The 22,838-nt window shown below is 38.7% G+C and overlaps 1 protein-coding gene across 1 annotated transcript in view; it reads right to left on the bottom strand.

The window, feature by feature from the left end:
- The window catches only part of ACYP2 (acylphosphatase 2), a 150,864-nt gene that overhangs the window by 117,288 nt on the left and 10,738 nt on the right, over positions 1-22,838 (bottom strand). Inside the window, exons 2-3 of the mRNA XM_002914049.4 lie at positions 21,206-21,222; positions 19,734-19,843 (exon numbers count right to left, since the gene is read on the bottom strand). Coding sequence (XP_002914095.1) covers positions 19,734-19,843; positions 21,206-21,222 — 127 coding nt within the window. The remainder of the gene's footprint in view (positions 1-19,733; positions 19,844-21,205; positions 21,223-22,838) is intronic.

The following is a 22,838-nucleotide window of genomic DNA, read 5'->3' as shown; positions in this document are numbered from 1 at the left end:
ACAGAGAAGACAGCCTAAAAAAATGGTGTGTGGGGCCCCTGGCTGGCTCAGTCAGTTAAGCATCTGACTCTTGATTTTGGCTCAGGTCATGAGCTCACAGTCGTGAGATCCAGCCTCGTGCTAGGCTCTGCTGTGTGTGGAGCCTCTGTAAGATTCTCTCTCTCCCTCTGCCCTTCCCACCCTTGGGCACACATGCTCTCGCTTGCGAGGAAAGAGGGGGCAAAGAGGGGGCAAAGAGGGGGCAAAGAGGAAATGACTCTCACCTGAACTTGCTGTATGACCTTGAGCAAGAGGACTTCCAGCCTTGAGTTTTCTCATCAATAGGGGTTCCACAAGATTAGTTCTCAGCCCTGGCTGCACATTGGAATCCCCGGGGAGCAAGAGATGAACTGGTGTCTGGTTCCCACCCCCACAGATTTAATTGCTCCAATGTGGGGGCCCAACCTCATTGACATAAAAAAAAAAAAGCTGCACAGGTGACTCCAGCGTGCGGATTGGTTGCATCAGACCACATGATCAAGCTCTTCGCCTCAGGTGTCCGCTGCTCAAGGCAGTGGTTCTCCCGCGTCAGGTGCTTCAGAGTCAGCCGAAGGGCTTGTTACAACAGGCCACTGGACACGCCCCAGGGATTCTGATTCAGTAGGGGCCCACAAATTTCCATTTCTAACAAGCTGCCACGTAACAACGCTGATGCTGCGGGCCCAGGGTCATACTTGGAGGACTGCTTTGCTAGCGGAGGACTTCAAGAAGACATTCTCCAAATTCCCCAAATTATTGTTCCTCTACCCTAACCAGTTAGAGATTGTTAATGAGCCTCCCTGACTTCAATCACTCCCCCGCCAGTTCCTACACCACACTACCGACACACTTAACATCCAACCCACAAATCCTACTGTTACTCCCTCTCCTAACACTCTTCAGTGACTCCCCAGTGCTAATACAGGGAAAGGACAAATTAACGTGACATTCAAAGCTTTTCACAGTTTGACCCCAAACTACTTTTCTGCTCAATTTCCACTAGTCCCTGTTGTCTGCCTTGCTACAGTCACTTGTCCCCAAACACACAAAGGAGGCTCTTTCGGCTCAATGCCTTTGTACTGAATATTCCTTTCTCCTGGAATGTCCTTTTTTTCCCTTTTTTTCCTAACCTACGTGTCACCATTCACTGTACCAGGTATTGTGTGAAGCACTGGGAATTTAAGGAAGAACAGGAAAATCCCCTCCTGTAAGGGGTCTCGAGGGGTGTGATGGACATTGTTGAACAGTGAACCCAACACGTCTTAATCATCCCTTCTCTCTCACTATATTGTGTGTGTGTAATATATATATACATATATATATATTTTTTTACTTTCTGTATATTAGGTTTTGAAATCTTAAAAAGCCTTCTGGCTGGGGGTGGGGAAAGTGGAGACTGCCTCTTGTGGGGGGGGGGACTAACCCATTCTTAGAGATAGCAGAGTTCAGCCTAGAGTACACCTTTAATATGCAAACAAGCCAGTCCAGAGCCCTACACCTTCTCCATCACACCCGTGCATTCCAGGGGGCAATATTCCTCTCCCTAAACATCCCAGGGCCAGGTACCAGGCAGCTAAAACCCAAAGCCCTCTGCAATTCTTCAAACTACCCAGTCCTCAACTGTTCACCATGCCCTGTCTTGCCTTTCCCTCGGAAACCCTTACACAGGCTCTGGCCGAGCCTTCCCTTTGCTCCCTCCTGACCATGCTGGGGTTTTCCCCTGTGACCCTGTGTGGCAGGTCAAACCCTCCATCTCAAGGAGCTGACGTATAAAACTCTTTTCTGAAGCTGCCCTGTCTCCTCTTGTTGGCCGCACCAGACTGACCATCTCATAAAAGAACACAAAACACTTACCTTCCATATCAGGTGCTGGAAAAGCTGATCACAGTTACAGATGGCCAGTGGACAAACAAGAAAGTGTGCCGCAGGCTTCTGGAAAAGTTTGCTTCCAAGACAAAAAAGAATAGACCCGGAACCATCCCTTCCTTCAGCCTTGAGTGTGGGTGAGGCTAGAAGCTGGGGTGGTCATTTTATAGCCACGAGGGAAGGAGCCTGAGAATCCTTCCCACCAAACACCTGACACGGATAATAAGACAACTACCTCCAACGTCCCCTGACCTCCAGGGTCCTTTACCTCTGCGAAGAACCAATCCCTGTCTGTTTGAGCCACTTGTTTATCAGGTTTCCTGTTACTTACAGCTGAAAGCCTTCTCTTGGGGTGGAGGTGGGGGAGAGTAAGCAAGTAATCCTTCCTAACAGCTGTAGTAAGTGTAAAGAAGAAGTGGAGCATGCTCGGAGAGGGTCTAAGGGAATAATCAGAGAAGCTTGGAGATAAAAACTCCAGGCAGAGAGAGCCGCTTCTGCAAAACTCCTAAGGGTGCAAGACCATGGTGTGGCGGAGGGACTAAAAGTCAGCGGGAAGAACAGTGGCACAAGAGGCCAGCAGGGAGGCGCGGCTTGACTGCTCCCCAAGGCAGGAGGGGCACCCTTGCACCGTGCACCTCCCGTACTCCATTCCCAAGCCCCACCCTGTGCTCAATCCACCTGTTTGCCTCTTTTTCCCCAGTTAGACTGGACTTGTCACAATAACTTCAATCATCTTTGTACCCCCAGCACCTACCAGGGGGACATGGGAAGACACATACTAAATACCGGCTGGATAAAACATTATCATGATAGAACATTTTAACTATTAAAAATTATGCCCCAAAGTCATAATCCAATAAGGGAACTGAATGATTACTATTTTCGAGGCCCCGTTCTCCAAGTAAGTCCCACCACCCACACAGATATGCCTTCTTCACATGATTGACTGAGATGCTTGTTCCAAGAGGACCTTAATAGGTTTAAAATATTAGGTGAACTCTGATAAGCCTAACAGCTCTATAAGTTCCTAATTTTGAGTATTTTCTAAAACCACTAGGATCTTGACTTTAATACCTCAGCAAAAGAGAAACAGAAACAGAAATAGTTCCATTATGAATCAAAATTGTAACTGTATTTATTTGTCTGTATTTTTAAACAGCGAGTTTATGGATGACTTTATTTCCATTTCTTAATTTTTATAATTGTCTTGATTCACTTGAATTACCTAAATCTATACAACGGTTTACTTAACAAAAGTATATAGAACAAAACTTCCTCATTCATGAGTCCTTAGTTTATTCAGTATTTATCTGAAAAATATTTTTTATAATTAAAAGTGAACCACCTGAATGCAAGTTGGTACAGCCACTCTGGAAAACAGTGTGGAGGTCCCTTAAAAAGTTAAAAATTGAACTACCCTATGACCCAGCCATTGCACTACTGGGTGTTTACCCCAAAGATACAGACGTAGTAAAGAGAAGGGCCATATGCACCCCAATGTTCATAGCTGCATTGTCCACAATAGCCAAATCATGGAAGGAGCCGAGATGCCCTTCAACAGATGACTGGATTAAGAAGCTGTGGTCCATATATACAATGGAATATTACTCAGCTATCAGAAAGAACGAATTCNGCAATACTTCAAAACTATAGGGATATAGGGATAAGCATAGAATGTCAGTGTTGGGGCACCTGGGTGGCACAGCGGTTAAGCGTCTGCCTTCGGCTCAGGGCGTGATCCCGGCGTTACAGGATCGAGCCCCACATCAGGCTCCTCCGCTATGAGCCTGCTTCTTCCTCTCCCACTCCCCCTGCTTGTGCCCTCTCTCGCTGGCTGTCTCTATCTCTGTCAAATAAATAAATAAAATCTTTAAAAAAAAAAAAGAATGTCAGTGTTGGCGGTGGGGGGAGGGTAACAGAGAACAGGCTATTATTGGTTAGAATTGCTGGCATAGGATGATAATAAAAAGTAAACCGATTTCAGTTGGTTTTCTCATTTTCAGGTTCCCTACACATGTGCACCCTCATTGCCTATACCAAGCAGATGTTCCCACCGCCCTGCCTGGAGAGCAGCTGCTTGTCCCTGCCCCCGCCACACCCCCAGACTCAATGCACTGGCAGCCTACTCTACCCTGTGCGGCTCTCAGCTCGGATGTCAGCTCCACGGAAACCTCTTCCCTGGCCATCCCCTCTGAAGTAGGAACACCACCACCACTCCCTTCACAGCATTTACTACTATCTGAAAATATCTTGTTTACTTATTGTTTGTTTATTGGGGTCTCCCCACACAAGAAATTGAACATCATCTCTGGCTCACTCCTGAATCCCAGCACCTAGAACTACCTGGCACACATAACAAGCCAAATAAATAATTATAGAATAAATGAAAAAAGTAATACATACATAAATATGGATGTTCACTGCAACGAGATTCATAGTAGCCAAAAATTACAACAATATGAGTGTCCAGTAATAGATGAATGATTCCATTACGATTGATCCACACAGTGGAATACTCTGCAGTGATTTAAAAGAACATTTACTGCCATTTACGGCACTGTAACGGTGTTGTATGGTGAGGGACAGTTGTGTAGCTAGTAAGCACAGAATAAGGTATAGACTTGTCAAGTCACTGTGATGTACACCTGAAACTACTGGAACATTGTATGTCAGCTACACTTTAGTTTTTAAAAAAAGATATCCACAATACACAGTACTGTGAAATGTTTAAAAGTTGCAGAACAGTATGTATAGCATGATCCCATCTTTGTAAACGATAAAGAGATAAATGTAACCATATGGGCATATATCGTTGTGGGTTTTTTATAATAACAGGATTATACCATATGTATTTTTTACATACACACATGTTTTTATACACATAAGTAAAAATGTATAAGACTATGATCTTAGAAATAGGCAAGGCCTACATCTTTTAGCCCATACAATTCTATAGCATTTGAATTTTTGGAACAACCATGTAAACCTTCTGCAAATTAAAAAAAAAAAAATTAACACATTTATTTTGTAGTGGGTAGACTGAAATAGGTTTCAAGCTGCTGGAAAGTTGAGGTATCTTTTTAAAAAATATTTTATGCTCACATTTTCACATGTAGGTTAACTTTAAAATATATAACAATAAACACTTTAAAAGTGTATTTATTTATTTTATTTATATTTTTTAAAGTAATTAATCTCATAACCAAGATGTCTTTCAATAACTGAATAGATAAACTTACGGTGGTATATCCGTATAGTGGAGTAATATTCAGCTATAAAAGGAAATGAGCCAAACCCATAAGATGTACAACACCAAGAGTGAACCCTAAGGTAAACTGTGGACCTTGTGTGGTTACAATGTATCAATGCAGGTTCCTCCTTGGTTAAAAAAAAAAAAGGTGCCATTTTGGTGAGCGATAGTGGTAACTGGGGAAGTTGTACATGTGTGGGGAAAGGTGTATATGGGATATCAATTAGGTCTTCTTCTCAATTTTATTATAAACCTAAAACTTCTCTAAAAAAACAAAGTCTTAAAAAAAAGAAAGTCATTGTTTCTGTAACTTTTAAAATTCAATGTATACAATTACCATCTAACCAAAATCTGTTTTTTGAAATAAACTCCAAGGCCACACACACACACACACACCCCAAAGAAAGAAGGAACTCCATGAAAAGATGTGGAGGAATCTTAGAGGGATATTTCTAAGTGAAAGTAGCCCATCTGAAAAGGCTGAATACTATAGGATTCTAACCACATGACATTACGGAAAAAGTGAAACTATGGAGACAGTAAAACCAGGACTGGTTGGCAGGAGTTAGGGAGATGGAGGAAAGAATAAATAGGTGGAACATGGGATTTTTAGGGCAGTAGAACTATTCTGTATGATATTATAATGGTGGATATGTGTCATTATGATTTGTCAAAACCCACAAAATATACAATACAAAGGAAAACCAATATAAACTATGGGCTTTAGTTAATAACAGTGTATCAATATGGGCTCATCAATTGTAACAGATGTGCTACACTAATGTATGATGTTCATAACACAAAGGAAACGGGGTGGGGATAGGGTGGGGGCAGATGTGAGGGAGTGGATGGGAACTCTACTTTCTGTACTTAATTTTTCTGTAATCCTAAAATTTCTCTTAAAAATAAAATCTATTAATTTTTTAAAAATTAATTAGTGCTGCATTATGCATTTCTTAAATTTGATTATCTTACTAAATTCACATTCTAAAATGTAAACTTTAAAGCAAAAACCATGAATTTAAGTAGTTTTAATAAAGATGTTATAGTCCAAAGGAAAATAAATGACTTAGTATTTGAGGTCTAAAAGCTGATGTGAGAACTCCAGCTCCACTGTAGATATTTTTTATGTTTCTAATTTCCCATTGGAATGATTCATATCCATCAGGTCACATTAAAATTTTTTCCAAAATTACATCTCCTCAATGAATTTGTGTCCTGAAAAACATCCAAGTCTTCTGTATTTCGATAGAACATCCAATGGAAAACATTCACACACACACCCACACTCATACAGAACATCCAAAGAAACTTTCTTAATAATCCCATGTATTTGTGTAAGAAACACTGATGAATAAGGCATAAAAATATTAGCTAAAGGCCTTGACATTCTCAGATGAAAAAGTTAGCAAAAACTAGCAATTCCGATTACGCAGAAATTCATGCCAATGAGGGTCTGCCAGAGAAAAGGTATTTTTAAAAATTTTAAATAACTTTGAATCTGACACTACTTAATTGTTTGCAAAATCCATTGCTTCATTCCAATCCACTACTGTAACAGATGGAAGTTCAAAACAATGACATTTCATAGAGCAGAAGGCTGTTAAAATTCGTATTTCACACAAATGGTAAATATCTGTGGAAGAGAGAAACACAAGGATATTGGTGAATACACCTCTATTCTACTTCTAACTCTTAAACCTAGAACCCATTTTAAGTCCATGTAGACTATCAACTCTGTAGAGAACCACAGAATCTTACTGGACAGGACCTAGGTCACCTACACTAACTTACCATCCAATGAGTTAGATCTTCTACAACGCCCTTGACTTGTCTGCTATCTACAGCAAGGGCTGGCAGACTCTTTCTGGGGACAGATAGTGAATATTTGAGGTTTTGTGGTCATCGGTGTCTGTTTCGATTGCTAACGCTGCCAAGGTAACACAAAAGCAAAAGCAGACAAAACATGAATGGGCATGGCTGTGCTCCCATAAACCTTTATTTACAAAACAGGCAGTGGGCCAAATCTGGCCCAAAGGCTACAGTATGCCCATCCCTCTCATAGACCACTTCTAGTCATGGCTAAAATTCCATCAGATATATTAGATGCCTTTATGGGAAGATTCTTTGTCAAGGTGAACTGAAATAAACAAATTCACCCATTGCTATACCCAAAATTATCACCTTCTGGAAAAACAGAGAACATTTATCTTTACCTATGTACCAGCCCTTCAAATACTTGAAGTAAACGATCATGATTCCACCAAGTATTCTTTTCTCCAGTCTAACTATCCTCAGTGCCTTCAACCATTCCCCGTATCGTGATAGTTCTCCAGACCACATATCCGTTGCTCCCATCAGTACATACTCCAGCCCATCAATGATGCTTTCACGTGCAGAGTACAGATACAGGACATATGGTTTTAAAAATATGTACCAATCAAGATGTAATTTTAATTTTAGAATTTGGCTCAATGGCTCCAAATGCAAATGTTTTCAGTTTTTTGTGTTTTGAGGGTGGTGGTTTTTTTTTTTTTTTTTTTACAGAATTACCATTCAGTTTCTAAGAAAAATGTATTTTATATAGATTTAGTAAAAAGTTTATGCCCAGAATCCTAACTCTCTACATTAATTTTAAATGATTACCAAGAAATAGAAAATATTTTTGTTGAATTTGGGGGGCGGGGGGGAAGTAGATTTACTAAAACAATAGACTCAAATGGTTTCTACACATCAAAAAATGTTGGCAGATCTTGCCGCCACAATTGGAATCATATAGTGCAATTTGCAGAAGAAAGCCATCAGTCATTCCCTCTGAGCAAATGAAACACAGAAGGGGAAGGAAGCACACGGCTCTGCAGCATGTCCTAGGACGCTGCCAGCTCCTCTGCAAGAACGGAGCAGAGCTGCACAGTCCTGGCCAGGCCACCTCGAAATGACAGTCCCTGCTGAATGCCACCTTTCAATAACTTAGGAAGAAACCACACCCATGTTTCTACAGACAATTTAATTCTCATTTTTGATGTCACAGCATTCTTAAGTAAAGTTTTTTAATAAGTGGAAGAAAATAAGGCCTATTTATTTAACTATAAATATACCGCATTTAGTTGACCTTACCACCTATTTCTATAACTTCTCTCAACTGTGGCTTAATTTTTTTGGTAATTCAGTACTTTAAACGATATATTGCACAAAGGAGACGCTAGAAGAATAAATTCACGCTCCAGAATCTAAACACGTTTATTTGTAGTGAGGTCCCAATTTATCATGTTGGCTAAGCTTGATTTGCATTCTCTGATGTGTGCTTCCCACTTGCTTGTCATCACAAAAGCTCTCCCTGGATAATCCCATCCATGAACAGAACTTCAAACGCTACCCACATAGTGATGACAACCAAATTTATTTCTCTAGCCCAGTTTCTCTGCAGGGATGACCCATATATCCAAGAGCCCAGTGGCATTTCCACCTGGCCGGTCCAACTGCCACTAAAACATGTGCAAAGATGGGGCATCATGGGCCACATAACAATAGCAACGGTTTATTTATGACTGATTCTGTGCCAGGCTCTGTGCTAAGTGTTTTATGAGGATATGCTCACTGCATCTTCACTGTGCAAGTACGCGCATGTTTATCTCCTTTAACCTGAAACCCCATTAAGATGATAGCATCAAAATACAAAAAAACGTAGCAGACATCGTTCACGGCTTACCTACCACCCATTACCCTCCCCTTTCTTCTGGCCAAGAGAACACCAATTTTGTTCAGGGAACCAATATGCCAAACCCATTTCCCAGTCTTCTTTGTAGCAAGGAGTATTTATATGACCACATGTGAGCCCGTGAGACACTCGCAGATGTCTGTTTGGGCAAGTTCGGGGAAAGCAACACAACCATTATCCCTTCTTGCCTTCTTCAGGCCTTAATTACGGATATTCTGTGCAGCTGCACTTTCCCGTTTTTTGACCATGAAGGAAAGGCTGAGAGAATCACAGAGATGTTGACCCTGATATCACTGAGCTGCTGAACCAAGGACAGTAACCATCAACCCCCAGACTTCTTGTTACTGAGAAAAATGAACCCGTTTGTTTTATACTCTAAGTTTTTCTAGTAACTTGCAGCTGCAAATAGTTCCAGCTGATACAGAACTATAACCTAAGCAAGAGATTTCAATAAATTCAAAGGAAAGCAGATGTAGGATAAGTCACTACACAGAAAAACAAAAGCTGCTTCAGCCTGAGTGCTTCAGAGCTAAGCTCAGCCAGTCAGCTTTCCTCCTGCCTCCACCATGGAAGACTTCGCATCTGGAGGCACCAGGAGAAACAGGAGACGAGACCTACAGATTTAACATTTTGGAGGTTTGCCAACAAAAAGGCCATCTCTCCCCGAATCACCACCATTCCTCTAGCCAACAGTTTATAATTACATGTTGGAAAATTTCCTTAAAAGTCTGTTTATTCTTGGCTGTCTGTTCATATTTATGAGGCAGTTACTGAAAATATGATTGTAAGGAAAGTATAACAAGCAGAGAAGCAAAACAAGCAAACAAAAAAACAAGGAAAGGCAAGGAAGAGTGGAAGAGAAAAGAAGGAACTTAGAGGAAACAGAAACAATGCAAAAAGCAGAAGATAACAAAACACACACACACACACACAATACCCTCAGGGAGATCTGAAGAAACAAGAACAGGATGCCATGAAGCAGAAACAGAATATCGCAACAGAAACAAAAATCATCAGAAAGTTGGAAGACAAAAGTGAGACAGTTTCCACATAAAAAAGTTCGGAAACTAGGTGAGAAAAAAATGAAAATTAGAGCATCAGGCCCACACACAAGTTTCCAAAGAGGAGAATGGGCAAGAAATCGTCAGAGACAATTCTCCTCCTCCGAGAGACCAGCATTTAAAGTGAAATTCAAACAAACACAAAGACAGATGACTGTGAAAAAGCTCTCTGAGAGGAAAAAACATATAATTTCCACTCCTTTGTGTGAAAATGACATCAAATCTCTTGATAGCAGCACAAAAAGTCATGGAGCTATGCCCTCAAAATTCTGAGTGGGCAATGATCTGGGGGCATAGAATTTCTTTTTAAAAATTTATTTATTTGCGAGAGAGAACACGTGCACAAGCAGGGGGAGGGGCAGAGAGAGAGGGAGAGAGAGTCTCCAGCAGACTCCCCGCTGAATGTGGAGCCCAGCACGGGGTTCAATCTCACGACCCTGAGACCATGACCAGAGGGGAAGTCAAGAGTTGGTGCTTGTAACTTGAACAATCAATCAAGTATGAGGGCAAATGAAGGCAGACAAGGGTATAAACTTTTTGTCTCTCTCATATCTTTCCTAGGGAAGCTTAGGGAGAATTATGCTTCAGCAAAACAAAGAAATAAACCAAAGACAATGAAAATATGATTGAGAAAACAGGAACCCATTTCACAGGAAAGGGATAAACGGAAGCATCAGAATGACAGCTGTCCAGCAGGCAGAGACCCACCCTGGGAAGAAGACAAGTCTCAGGGAGGCGCAACAGACCGGCGATGGAAGACACTTTGACACTTGGAGATAGATCTGCTGTGGGTTTAGAAAAATATATTGACAGGCACAAAGAGTTTCTGTTAAAAATAGTCAAAATTTCAGACTGATAAATGTGAAATTGCCGTTTTGTACCTCAAAATTTTGTCAAATGTTGGCAATTTCACATTATTCAACCTAATTTACAGGTGCATAATATGATGCAGGAAATTGGCTTTAAATACTCTAACAATGAGAAAAGCAAAAGAAAAGTTGGAGGACTATGTAGAACAAGAATGCCAGAAACTGGGGCACCTGGATGGCTCAGTCGGTTAAGCGTCTGCCTTCAGCTCAGGTCATGATCCCAGGGTCCTGGGATCGAGTCCCACATGGGGCTCCTTGCTCAGCAGGGAGCCTGCTTCTCCCTCTGCCTGCTGCTCCCCCTGCTTATGCTCACTCTCTCTCTCTGAAAAATAAATAAAATCTTTTTCTTAGAAAAAGAAATTGTTACTGAAGCTGGGTAATAGACACGTGGGGTTCGTTGTCCCATTCTCTCTATTCGTGGATAGGTTTGAGAATTCCATAATAAAAAGCAGTAAAAAAAGAAAATCATGGCAACACCAAAATGTGCAAAATTTTATTAATTTTTCAGACAGCTGGAGGAAGTTCCACTTAGCAATACTCAGATGAAGTCTAGTTAAAGAACCACTGGACACAGAAAAAAAGTCAGTGAAAGAGCCCATCCACACTAGCCCTTCACTTGCAGTGGGGCGGAAAACCTCAGAGATGCCTCACATCCCCACTGTGTCCTGTCCCTTCCTTTCCACACTGACCCCACTGATTCCTGGACCACACTGTGCAACACAGCAGTGCTCCCGAAAGCTGTCACAATTCCTTAGACCCGCGACTGAATAAGACAACCGTTTCTCACTGACCGTCAATTTCCTTCCAGCACATTTCTCATTTTGTCCTAAGTAGACTGCGGGCTTCCTCATCGTAGGCACACCTTGCAGATCCCCACAAGCCCTGCTTCTGCTCCTTGTAGATGGCAACGACCAGCCCCCATGGACCTCACTTCATGCCTGTGCATGTGCACCCAGAGAACTAAGTATTAGTGGGGAAAATCACCCAAACCGACTGACAGGCTTAATGTTGTATTTATTATCGCAAACTGTAAACTGGCCGTTTTACTACGGTTGCCATTTTAAACGCGGCAAAATTCCTCTAAAGAAGCAAAGCGTAAAATCGACAGCCGATTTCACAACAAAACAATGGGTGCTAGACACTGTAATGGCATCCAAAGAGTACGGAAAAGAATAACTGTCACGTTAGACTTCCGTATGCAACAAAGACATTTTTCAAGAATGAAGGTAAAATAAAAACATGCAGAGAGAAACAAAAACCGAGGTGCACATCACCAACAGCCCAAATGAAGGAAAACACCAAAGAACAATCTTTTGGCGGAAAGGAAATATTACCACACAGAAGCCTAGAGAATTAGGAAGGGGGAAAAAAGCAACAAAAATGGCAAATACACAGAAGACCCCCCCAAAATACTGACTTTTAGAAATAATTTCTTATGAGCTTTAAAATAGATCTTTGAAATTAGCATCTAAATAAATAGTGAGGTAAATGGACTTAAAGGGTACTGTAGATCTCACATTGTTAGGGAAGAGAGTAAAGACATCAATTAATATCAAAGTTTGACCAGTTATGGTTGTGTGTTGTACCTCTAGGAAAATACTAGTAAAAGAAATAAAAGAATATATAACTTCTAACCTAACAGAGAAAAAAAATGTAATAACAAAAAACAGTCAACTTAAATGAAGGCTAGACAGAAGAAAAGGAAAGCAGAACTAATAAAAACAAGGGGGAAAAAAACATAGTAAGATATAAATTTAATTCTAAATGTGAGTAATTCCATTAAGCTTAAATGGATAAATATGTTAATTTAAAAACAAAGGTTATGTGACTGCATAAAGAAACAAAACCCAACTATATGCTGCTTGCAAGGGACACATATAAAACATAATGAGATACACTTGGAACTAATATAATATTGTCCATCAACTACTTCAATAAAAACAAACAAAACCACACAATGAGAAAGAACATTGAAAATAATACAATAAAAAAAGATATTCTATAGGAACACAGAGAGAAAGTGTGTATAACTGTTAATATCAGATAAAGTAACTTTAAGGCAAAAAACATTATTAAAGACAGAGAGGGACACTGGATATTTAAAAAAACATATACCCAGAAGATCACTGGTTATTATTCAAAGAGGAATTAAAAATGAAGTAACAAATAGCCCAAAAGCAATGAAAAGAACACTTTTCACCAAAATCTATGGAACAAACCAACAGCTGTATTCGGGATGAAATGCCTAATCACCTTCATTATTAACTTTTTAAAAAGACTAAAACTAAAGGAAACTACAGTTCATGTTGAAGACTTAGAGAAGGATCAAAAAGAAGTAAAGAGGGAATTAGTAAAGATGAAGGTTGAAATTAATGAACAGAAAACCAAAAACAGGAGGAGAGAATAAAATTATGCAAGATTAGGAATTTTCAAAAGATATATAACCACAGATACAAAAGAGACTTTTAAAATATAGAATCCAGAGGCACCTGGGTGGTTCAGTTAAGCATCTGACCTTTGATTTCGGCTCAAGTCATGATCTCAGGGTCATGAGATCGGGCCCCACATTGGGCTCCATCCTGGGTGCGGAGGCCTGCTGAAGATTCTCTCTCCCTCTCCCTCTGCCCCTCCTTCTGCTCTTGCACACCCCCACTCTCTCGCCCCTTCTCTCAAATAAATAAATAAATAATAAAATTCATAGCAAGAAATTTGAAAACCTAGAAAAACTGGATAATTTCCTAAGAAAACATAAATGGGGGCACCTCAGTAGGTTAAGTGTCTATCTTCAGCTCAGGTCATGATCCCAGGGTCCCAGGATCCAGTCCTGCATCAGGCTCCCTGCTCCAAGGGGAGCCTGCTTCTCCCTCTGCCTCTGCCTCTCTCTGTCTTTCATGAATAAAATAAAAATAAAATTTAAAAAAAAATACATGAATCTGGGAACAAGCAGCAAACTCAAACACACCAATTACAATAGACTAGATTGGAAAGGTGGGCAGTAGCCCAGCATTGAAAAGGCATCAGGACCAAGTGATTTCATAACTTGTTTGAGCTAACTTAATAACAGTAATTCCAATATTATTTAACTTATTCTAGAATGAAGGATGGAAAACTTCCTAATATATTTTATGAAGCCAGCAAAACTTTAACACTAAACCTGATATAGTAAAAAAAGAAAGAAAAGAAAAAAGAAAAAAAGGAAGCCATAATCCCAATTATAAATATAGACACAAAAATTCTAAATAAAATATTAGTAATATTCAGCAATAATTCAAAAGAATAACACTCTGCAACCAATAAGAGCTTAATTCAAGGAACGCAAGAGTGAAATTCAATATGGTAAAGTATATTTAACAAAAATCAACAGCAAACTCTTGTACTTGATGAAACAAAACCACTTCAACTACGATCAGACAGGGATGCCCACTACTGCTATTATTCAACATTGTCTTGATGGGTCTGGCAAATGAAATAAACACTAAAAAAAGATACATTATTTTTGCTAATTACATATTTGTGCACTTACAAAATCCAGTAACTATAGTTTACCAAAAAAAAAAAAACCTTAGTAGAATTAATGAGAACATTTGATAAGGTAACTCTGATATAAGATAGATACACAAAGTCATTGGCTTTCCCTATTCTAGCATAAGCACACAGAAATAGAAATGGGAAAAATATTCCATACACAACTGTGAAAAAGGCAATAAAATATTGTTACGGAATGAATGTGTCCCCCCCATTCATATGTTGATGGCTCATCCCCAGTGTGATGATATTTGGAGGTGGGGCTTTGGGGAGGTAATTAGGTCATGAGGGTGGAGCCCTCATGAATGGGATTGGTGTCCTTGTAACAAGAGGCCAGAGAGCTAGTTAACTCTCTTTCTGCCATACAAAGATAGAATGAGAAGTTGGTAGTCTGCAACCTAGCAGAGGACTCTCACCAGAGGACCATGCTGGCATTCTAATCTCAGATTTCCAGCCTCCAGAACTGTGAGAAATAAATTTCTGTTGTTTATAAACCACCCAGATTATGGGACTTTGTTAAAGCAACCCAAACTGACTAAGACAAAGACCTAGGAATAAAGTCAGCAAGGAAAGCACAAAATCCATATGATGATAATCATAAAATCATATTGAAGGATAAATTTAAAAATCTGAGCAAATGAAAAGACATCCATATATTTTAGATGGGAAGATATAATATCAATTCCCTTAGTATCATAAAGGCATGGAATTAAATAGCAAGTAAAATATGGGTTCCTAAAAGAGAAAAGGAACATTAAGTAAACGCTGAAGAAATCTGAAAAAACTATGGACTTTAGTTAATACTAAAGCATCAATACTGGTTCATTAATTGTAACATATGTATCATACTAATGTAAAATGTTAACAGGGCAAAGTGAGTGAGAAGTATATGGAAACTCTTTGTAAACCGTCACAATTTTTCTGTAAATCTAAAACTGTTCTAAAAAATAAAGCTCTTGGGTGTTTTTAAGATTTTATTTTTTTAATATTTATTTATTTTAGGGAGAAAGAGAGAGACAGCAGGAGGCAAAGGGGCAAAGGGAGAGGGAGAGAGAATCTCAAGCAGACTCCCTGATGAGTGGGGAGCCCGATGTAGGACCAGATCCCAGGACTCTGAGATCATGACCCAAACTGAAACCAAGAGTCGGACACTTACCCGACTGCACCACCCAAGCGCCCTAAGATTTATTTTTTAAGTAATATCTACATCCAGTGTGTGACTCAAACTCATAACCTCCAGATTGAGCATCTCATGGTCTACCCACTGAGCCCGCCAGGCACCCCTAAAGTTTATTTTAAAAAGCATATTTGTAAGGCAATCGGGGAAGTTTTTAAAAAAAAAAAACCAGATATAATTCCTTGGGGCACCTGGATGGTTCAGTTGGTTAAGCATCTGACTCTTGATTTCGGCTCAGATCATGAGATCAAGCCCTGCGTCAAGCTCTGCACTCAGCCTGGAGTCTGCTTAAGAGTCTCTCTCTCTCTGTGTCCTTTCCCCCACGGCAAGTGCACATTCTCTCTCTCTCCCTCTCTCTCTCTCTCTAAAGTAAATAAATAAATCTTTCAATACATAAATAATAAAAATAAAAACCAGATATAATTCCAATTAAATGGATGAGTATCTTAAAATTTAGAGAGAAAATAAATGCCCAAGGAAGCAAATAAATGAATGAAAAAAATAGTGAAGGGAAATATCCTATAAAGACACTGTAATTAAATCAATATAAATAGGTCTAATAGGGGACCAGAAGAGAGAACCAAGGAATAAAATCCAGTTTAGATGCTATTTCAATATGTGATAAAATGTATTTCAATTGGTGGCGAAAGACTGATTACTTAATAATAGTGCTGGCACAACAGGCTATCCATCTGGTAGAAAATAGTCCCCAATCCCATACCATAAATAAAAAACAAATTCTGGATGGAATAAATGCTTAATATAATAAATAAAGCATCAAAAAGTTAGAACAACACTTACAATCTGTTTCTTAACCAGAAAGAAAAGATCACCACATTTGAGTTTATAAAAATTAAAACAATCTATGTTGCAAACGCTATAATAAACAAACAAAACTATTGAATAAGCAAAGGATAGATTTGGGGAAATACTTGCAAAAGAGATAACAGAAAATGAGTTAGTAATCATTACCAATATAAAAAGAGCTTTTAAAAATTGGCAAGAGACAAGCAGTCCCATAGAAAAATGGGGAAAGGATGTGAAAGGGAGTTAGTTCATGAGAACAAATACACACAGCCACAAGCATGAAGATGCTCAAAATAACCAGTAATTAGAGAAATGCAAATTACAGGGAAAAAATAATACATCACTCTACACCCAATCAGATGAAAGAAAAATTGAGAGCAATAATACCAATTACCCACAGGATGAAGAGAAAAAAAATGTAAATTGTTTACAGCTGTTTTGAAAGGGAGTCTGACAAATACTTTTTAAATTAATAGTACACAGACATGTCAACCAACAAACCACACTTCTGGGAACCTATCTCCCAAAAATAAAATCACCACTAAAATATTTATTCTGGCATTGCTCTTACTGGAAAAAAAAAAAGAGAAACAAAATGAATTCTCAGCAATAAGATAATGAATAATGGTACAGTAATACTGTGGAATATTAAGCAGCCATTAAAAAGAATGATTAAAGCTCTACCATTTGACTTGGATGGGTTTTCCTGGATGTATTCTTGTTTTATTTTGTTTTCTAATTCTAGTATAATTAATATACAGTGTTCTATTAGTTTCAGGTGTACAATATAGTGATTCAGCAATTCTATACGTTACCTAGTGCCTGTCATGGTAAGTGTACCCTTTATCCCCTTCACCTATTCTACCTTCCCCCACCGACCTACCCTCTGGTAACCATCTGTTTGTTCTCTACAGTTAAGAGTCCACTTTTTGGTTTGTCTCTTTTTAGTTTGTTCATTTGTTTTGTTTCTTAAATTTGACACATGAGTGAAATCATATGATGTTTGCCTTTCTCTGACTAATTTTACTTAGCATTATACTCTCTTGGTCCATCCATGTTGTTGCAAATGGCAAGATTTCATTCTTCTTTATGGCTGAGTAATATTCTATTGTATATATATAACATCCTCTTTATCCATTCATCTACGGATGGACACATGGGCTGCTTCCATAATGTGGCTATTGTAAATAATGTTGCTATAAACATAGAGGTATATATATCTTTTTGAATTTGTGTTTTCATTTTCTTTGGGCAAATGTCTAGTAGTGAAATTACTGGATCATATGGTAGTTCTAATTTTAGTTTTTTATGAACCTCCATACTGTCATCGACAGTGGCTGCACCAGTTTGCACAAGGGTTCTTTTTTTCTCCACATACTCGCCCAGTTGTTGTTTCTTGTGTTTTTTATTTCCACCATTCTGACAGGTGGGAGGTGGTATCTCACTGTGGTTTTGATCTGCATTTCCCTGATGATAAGTGATGTTGAGCATCTTTTCACGTGTCTGTTGTCCATCTGGAAGTTTTCTTTGGACAAATGTCTATTCATGTCTTCTGCTCATTTTCTAATTGGGTTATTTGTTTCCTGGATATATTTTTGAATCATAAAAGTGAGATGCAGAAATGTGTGTAACCATGATCCCATTTTTAAAAAGTAAATACCAATCACAATCCAAAACTGTATGTGCACCCAAGTGTGTGTGTGCGTGTGTGTGTGCGCGCGTGCACACGTGGGAAGGTGAATATGGAAACAACCATGGGAGGAAGACCACCCAGTTGCTAACATATATTACCAGTAGTACTGGGAAGGAAGGGGGGTGCAGGGGTTAAAAAGAAGAAATGGGCAGAATGTATATGATATGATTACATTTATGTGAAGGATATTAATCAAAAACCTGCTACAACATGGATCAGGATATAACGTGATAGACATAAGCATCTATCCTCTCATGTAGTCCCCATTCCCAATACTTCATGGTCATTTGGCACTTTATCATCCATTGAACTACTTAGTTCTGTACAATACAAGTCGCATAATCTTTTCTGCATTTTGTGGTAATCCTACTGAAAATTATTGTTTTTCATTAATTGTTACCGTACATTTTATGGAATTGAACTTTTAGACCCCACTTTCCAAGTTGGGTATAGTTTTATACACAAAGTATGTACTTATACATAAAGAAATTAGAAAAAAATAAGGCATTAGTGGTTGTATATTTACTGATTGATGAATGTCTATAAAAGAAAAAACTAGTTACTGAAAAATATGCATAACGTAGTCTATTTTGGTAAAAACAAGCAAAACCCTAACTATAAATGCTTATATACTTTTAAGTGAAAGAGAAAGCTTCAGAAAATCTTTACAAGGCCACAGGCCTGGGTTCCATCAGGGGGAAAGAAGCAGAGGGGAAGGGACAGATTACTAGCTTTGCTTTTTAACCTCTCAGCATCTTATTACTTCACTTATTAGAATAAGCAAAAAAGTATTACTTTTGAAATCTGAGAACATTAAAGAGTGAAAACAAAGATAAACTGCAAACAATAAAATAAACTGGGTATGACTTAGCACTTACGTCATAAGATCTGTTGTGAAGATTATATGAGATAAACTACATGAAGTGTGTAGCATATTGCCCAATGCTGTAAATACTCAGTAACTGTTAGCTATTTTTTTAATTAAAAAAAATACTACGGAGAACAGTGGAATTTATGAAACTGAAAAGATAAGGCCTTTGAATACGAAAGGGCACTTTTTTCCTTCCTACTGAATCTGGTCTCCATTGGAATGCAAGAACTCATTATGGTAACCATACAACCCATGAAACACACTTTTATCTACAGTAAAAATAAAATTACAATTAGATAAATAAGATACTTAATAAAAAGATGAGGGCATCCTTTTCATCTTGAAGCCTACTTTAAGAACTTCAAGAACCAGGATTTCGGCTCAGGTCATAATTTCAGGGTTGTGAGATTGAGCCCCATGTTGGACTCCGCACTAGGTGTGGAGCCTGCTTGAGACTCTCTCTCTCCCTGTCCCTCTGCTCCTCCCCTGTCCCCCGACTTGCACATGCTCACACATTCTCTCTCAAAAAAAACTTCAAGAACCATCCAAAGGCACTATGCTTCCTCACAACCACTTTGGATGAGACATATGTGGGATCAAGATGTTTCCCTCATGGTAGAAGAGACAAAACACAATTCAAACAGATTGGAGAGTGACACCATTGCTCCTTTGGAAGACCTGCCCAAGTGGGAAATCCATTCCTAAATGTACAAATTTCATTCCCAACTCTGAGGATTTCCTTGCTGGTATGCCTAAAAGTATGTTTAGTTATAATCTACAAACCGAATTTTTGTCCATCAAAACTATTCTTATTGTCCAATGAAACATTAAAATAAGTTCATTAATCACATGAGTGCATTATTAGTCTTGCTACTTACATGGAATCAACTTTCTCTTCGGGGCCTTGCAGTTGGCCTGTCACAGTGCCTTTGCTGGTATTCTTCACCCAGCCAACCACTCCTTGTTTCTTAGCCTCATCTTCTGTGTACTGGTTTTAGGAGAAAATGAGTGAAACAAAGTCCAGCATCAAAAAATATACCTGATAATAATTTTTTTTCCTATAGTCCATGACAAAAATTGTGTAGCTGACCTATAATCATATCTCTGTTTACAAGAACCTTCACTTAAATGGTATTTTATTAAATTCCACTGTCAGTAAGACGAGCAAGTTTATGAGAAAATAAACTGAGAGTGGGAATTACTTCAGAAAACAGTTTCCATGATGTGTTTTGGGATCCATAAGATTCAGTTGCATTGCCCCTATACCTGCTACCATTGAATTACATTGTCTGGGTTCCAAACGATGATCACTCCAAATTTTCAATCACTGAGGGAAAATATCAAATTATGATCAATACACAGTATCCAATTAAAAGATCGTGATGTCTTCCATTGGCTACGGACTTACCACACAAATGTTATAATTGTCTATAGGTAAGCTTATTTCTCCTATTATCCTTTACAGTTTTTTAGAAATTCCTCTTCTCAGTTCTAAATTCAGTTATGCTGACAAATGAAAACCTAGCAACATTTTGATTTTGAACTATTTTAACTGCATCATACTAAATTCTTGTGGATCCTGTCTACTGGAACTTTTTAGAACATGGTCTTCTGTTTGGAGGTCAGAGTGACCAGGAATGTATAGACTCTACGTCCTCAACTGAACAGAGATGGTTACAGCTAGGATTTACGTAGGAGCTGGTTCTGAAAATAATAATGAAAAACGAGACAATCTGAACTGTGGGGCAGGGGACTATTTCAAAACGCGGAGACTTCACTGGTTGGGAACACGCTAGAACCCTCGGAGGTTAGGAACAGAGAGCTAATCTAGTGACTGCTAGCTCAGACAGTAGGTGAAAACACATGCACATTTTACTTTTAGGAAAGGAGTATATTAACAAAATAAAAATTTTAAAAGCAATAAGGAGTCTTAACTTGTCTTAACCCCTAAGAACCACTTCCTTATGCAACATGAGCATTTTTCATCATGCAATTCAAGACAGAGACATTTGCCTAGAGGGCTTCTTCCATCCAGAATAAGGGGCAGATCCCATACTTCATATTCAGTATACCTAACCAAAATGTTTAATTTGATTATCCCAGTAGAGGTACTTTTGAAATTAATACAAAACATTAACTACAAACTAGGCAGGCTGTCATGTTTTCGACAGACGACTTTTATAAGACAACTTTAATAAAAAATCTCAAGCAGTACTTTGGAAGAAACACAAATACTTCGTTTACCATCAAGGACAGAAAACAAGCAGTAGACTAGCACTAAGTAGAAAACTGCTCTATCTCTGTAAATAGAAATAACAAGTAGAGGGAAAAAAACAAAAAATTGACTTACCATTCTGAAGCAAACACCTGTATAAAAAAAAAAAGATAAAAAGAAATGTCAGTTTGTCTACCTTTAAAAAAATTATCTATTTCCTGACTCAACTTTCATCTACTTTATTAAATAGTAAGTAAATGAAATGAACAAAAACTTTCATATCTGAACATATTCAGAAAGTGCATTTTTAAATTATTTTCTTTTAAAATAAACACAGAAAAGGAAGACTTTTTGGAGGAAAAATAGTAATATTCGGGAACCAAAGAATCATGAAAAGCCACACTGCACATTCATTCTATTTCAAAAGGGTAAATAAAACAACTTCCCCATCCTCAGCTTTTAGAACTTCTTCTTTAAATGCAAGGACTAAATTCAAATTTGAATGCAATGAAACAGTTCTGTTTTTATTTTAATTCCATATTCTGGAAAAAAGTACAACTATGGGGACAGGAAACTGATCAGGTTTGCCAAGGGCTGGGGAAAGGAGAGCTACAAAGGGGCAGGAGGGAACTTTCTGCCGTGAAGTCACTGCCCTGCATCTCAACTGTGGTGGTCTTTAAGTGATTGTATGCATTTTTCAGAACTCATTAAACTATACAATAAAAGGGGTGAATGTTACTGCATTTAAATTATACCTCAACTGAAAAAAATATTTTAAATACATTGGGAAATCATAAGTGATAGATGAAGCCAATATCCAATAGGTCAAGACAGTGCCTACTTATTGCCTACTACAGCAAGTGAGCCTGCTTAAGGAGATGCAGAAGAGATCGATGGCTTAGATCGATGGCTTAGATAATGTTATGTATTTTGTAGGCAGACTTATAATAACAGGGGTATCATTTGTTTCCTGATGATAGCGTATTGTGGTATCGAATGTGAAGAAAAAGAGTAGTAAAGCGATAAAGACAGGATATACCACAAATGGAATTTTTATAGGGCTATAAAAATATTTTAGAAGATACATATAAAATGAGGAGAAGTGATGAATAGCAAGTATTGATCTGAGGGGGACTCAGAAAGGCAATTTTTTATATAGATGGAAGTGAAGACAGTATCTTGTAGATATGCAAGGACTTGGCAGAAAACTCAGAGAAACTTCAACTAAAGCAGACCATGTTAGAATAGAGGGACAGAACAGAAGGGAAAACAAAACTGTGAAGAGTTTAGTCGTTTTATCCTAAGCATGAGGGGATACCAAAAGACCATGCCCAAGAAGCATTAAAGGTTTGGGGCAGGGCTGTCTTGTGCCCAATCCCCCCCCACCCCGCCCTCTCCCATGTCCTCCACAGCGAGCAGCCCCCTATGATGTCAGCATTAGGAAAAGAAAGCCAGGCAACGGAAGTAAACAGAAATTGGAAACATCTGGCCCGGCTCTTTCCTAGTCAAAGAACTGCCCAACGCTCAGCAGCACCAGCAGAACCAGTTTTTCAGAAAATCCTATTCTCAGGCCCCGCCCCACACCTCCGGAAACGGAAACTGTGCAGGCGGAGTCCAGGAATCTGTAGCACTCTCCAGGTGATTCACACGCCGCTAAAGTGGAGAACCTCCCTTAATGGAAGGCCTGGGAAAGGTTTGAAAAGGATTTTTTTTTAAGATTTTTATTTATTTATTTATTTATTTATTTATTTATTTATTTATTTATTTT

This window comes from Ailuropoda melanoleuca, chromosome 4 (genome assembly GCF_002007445.2).
Source record: "Ailuropoda melanoleuca isolate Jingjing chromosome 4, ASM200744v2, whole genome shotgun sequence".
Classification (NCBI taxonomy): domain Eukaryota; kingdom Metazoa; phylum Chordata; class Mammalia; order Carnivora; family Ursidae; genus Ailuropoda; species Ailuropoda melanoleuca.
This window is presented reverse-complemented; position numbering and strand designations above follow the sequence as displayed.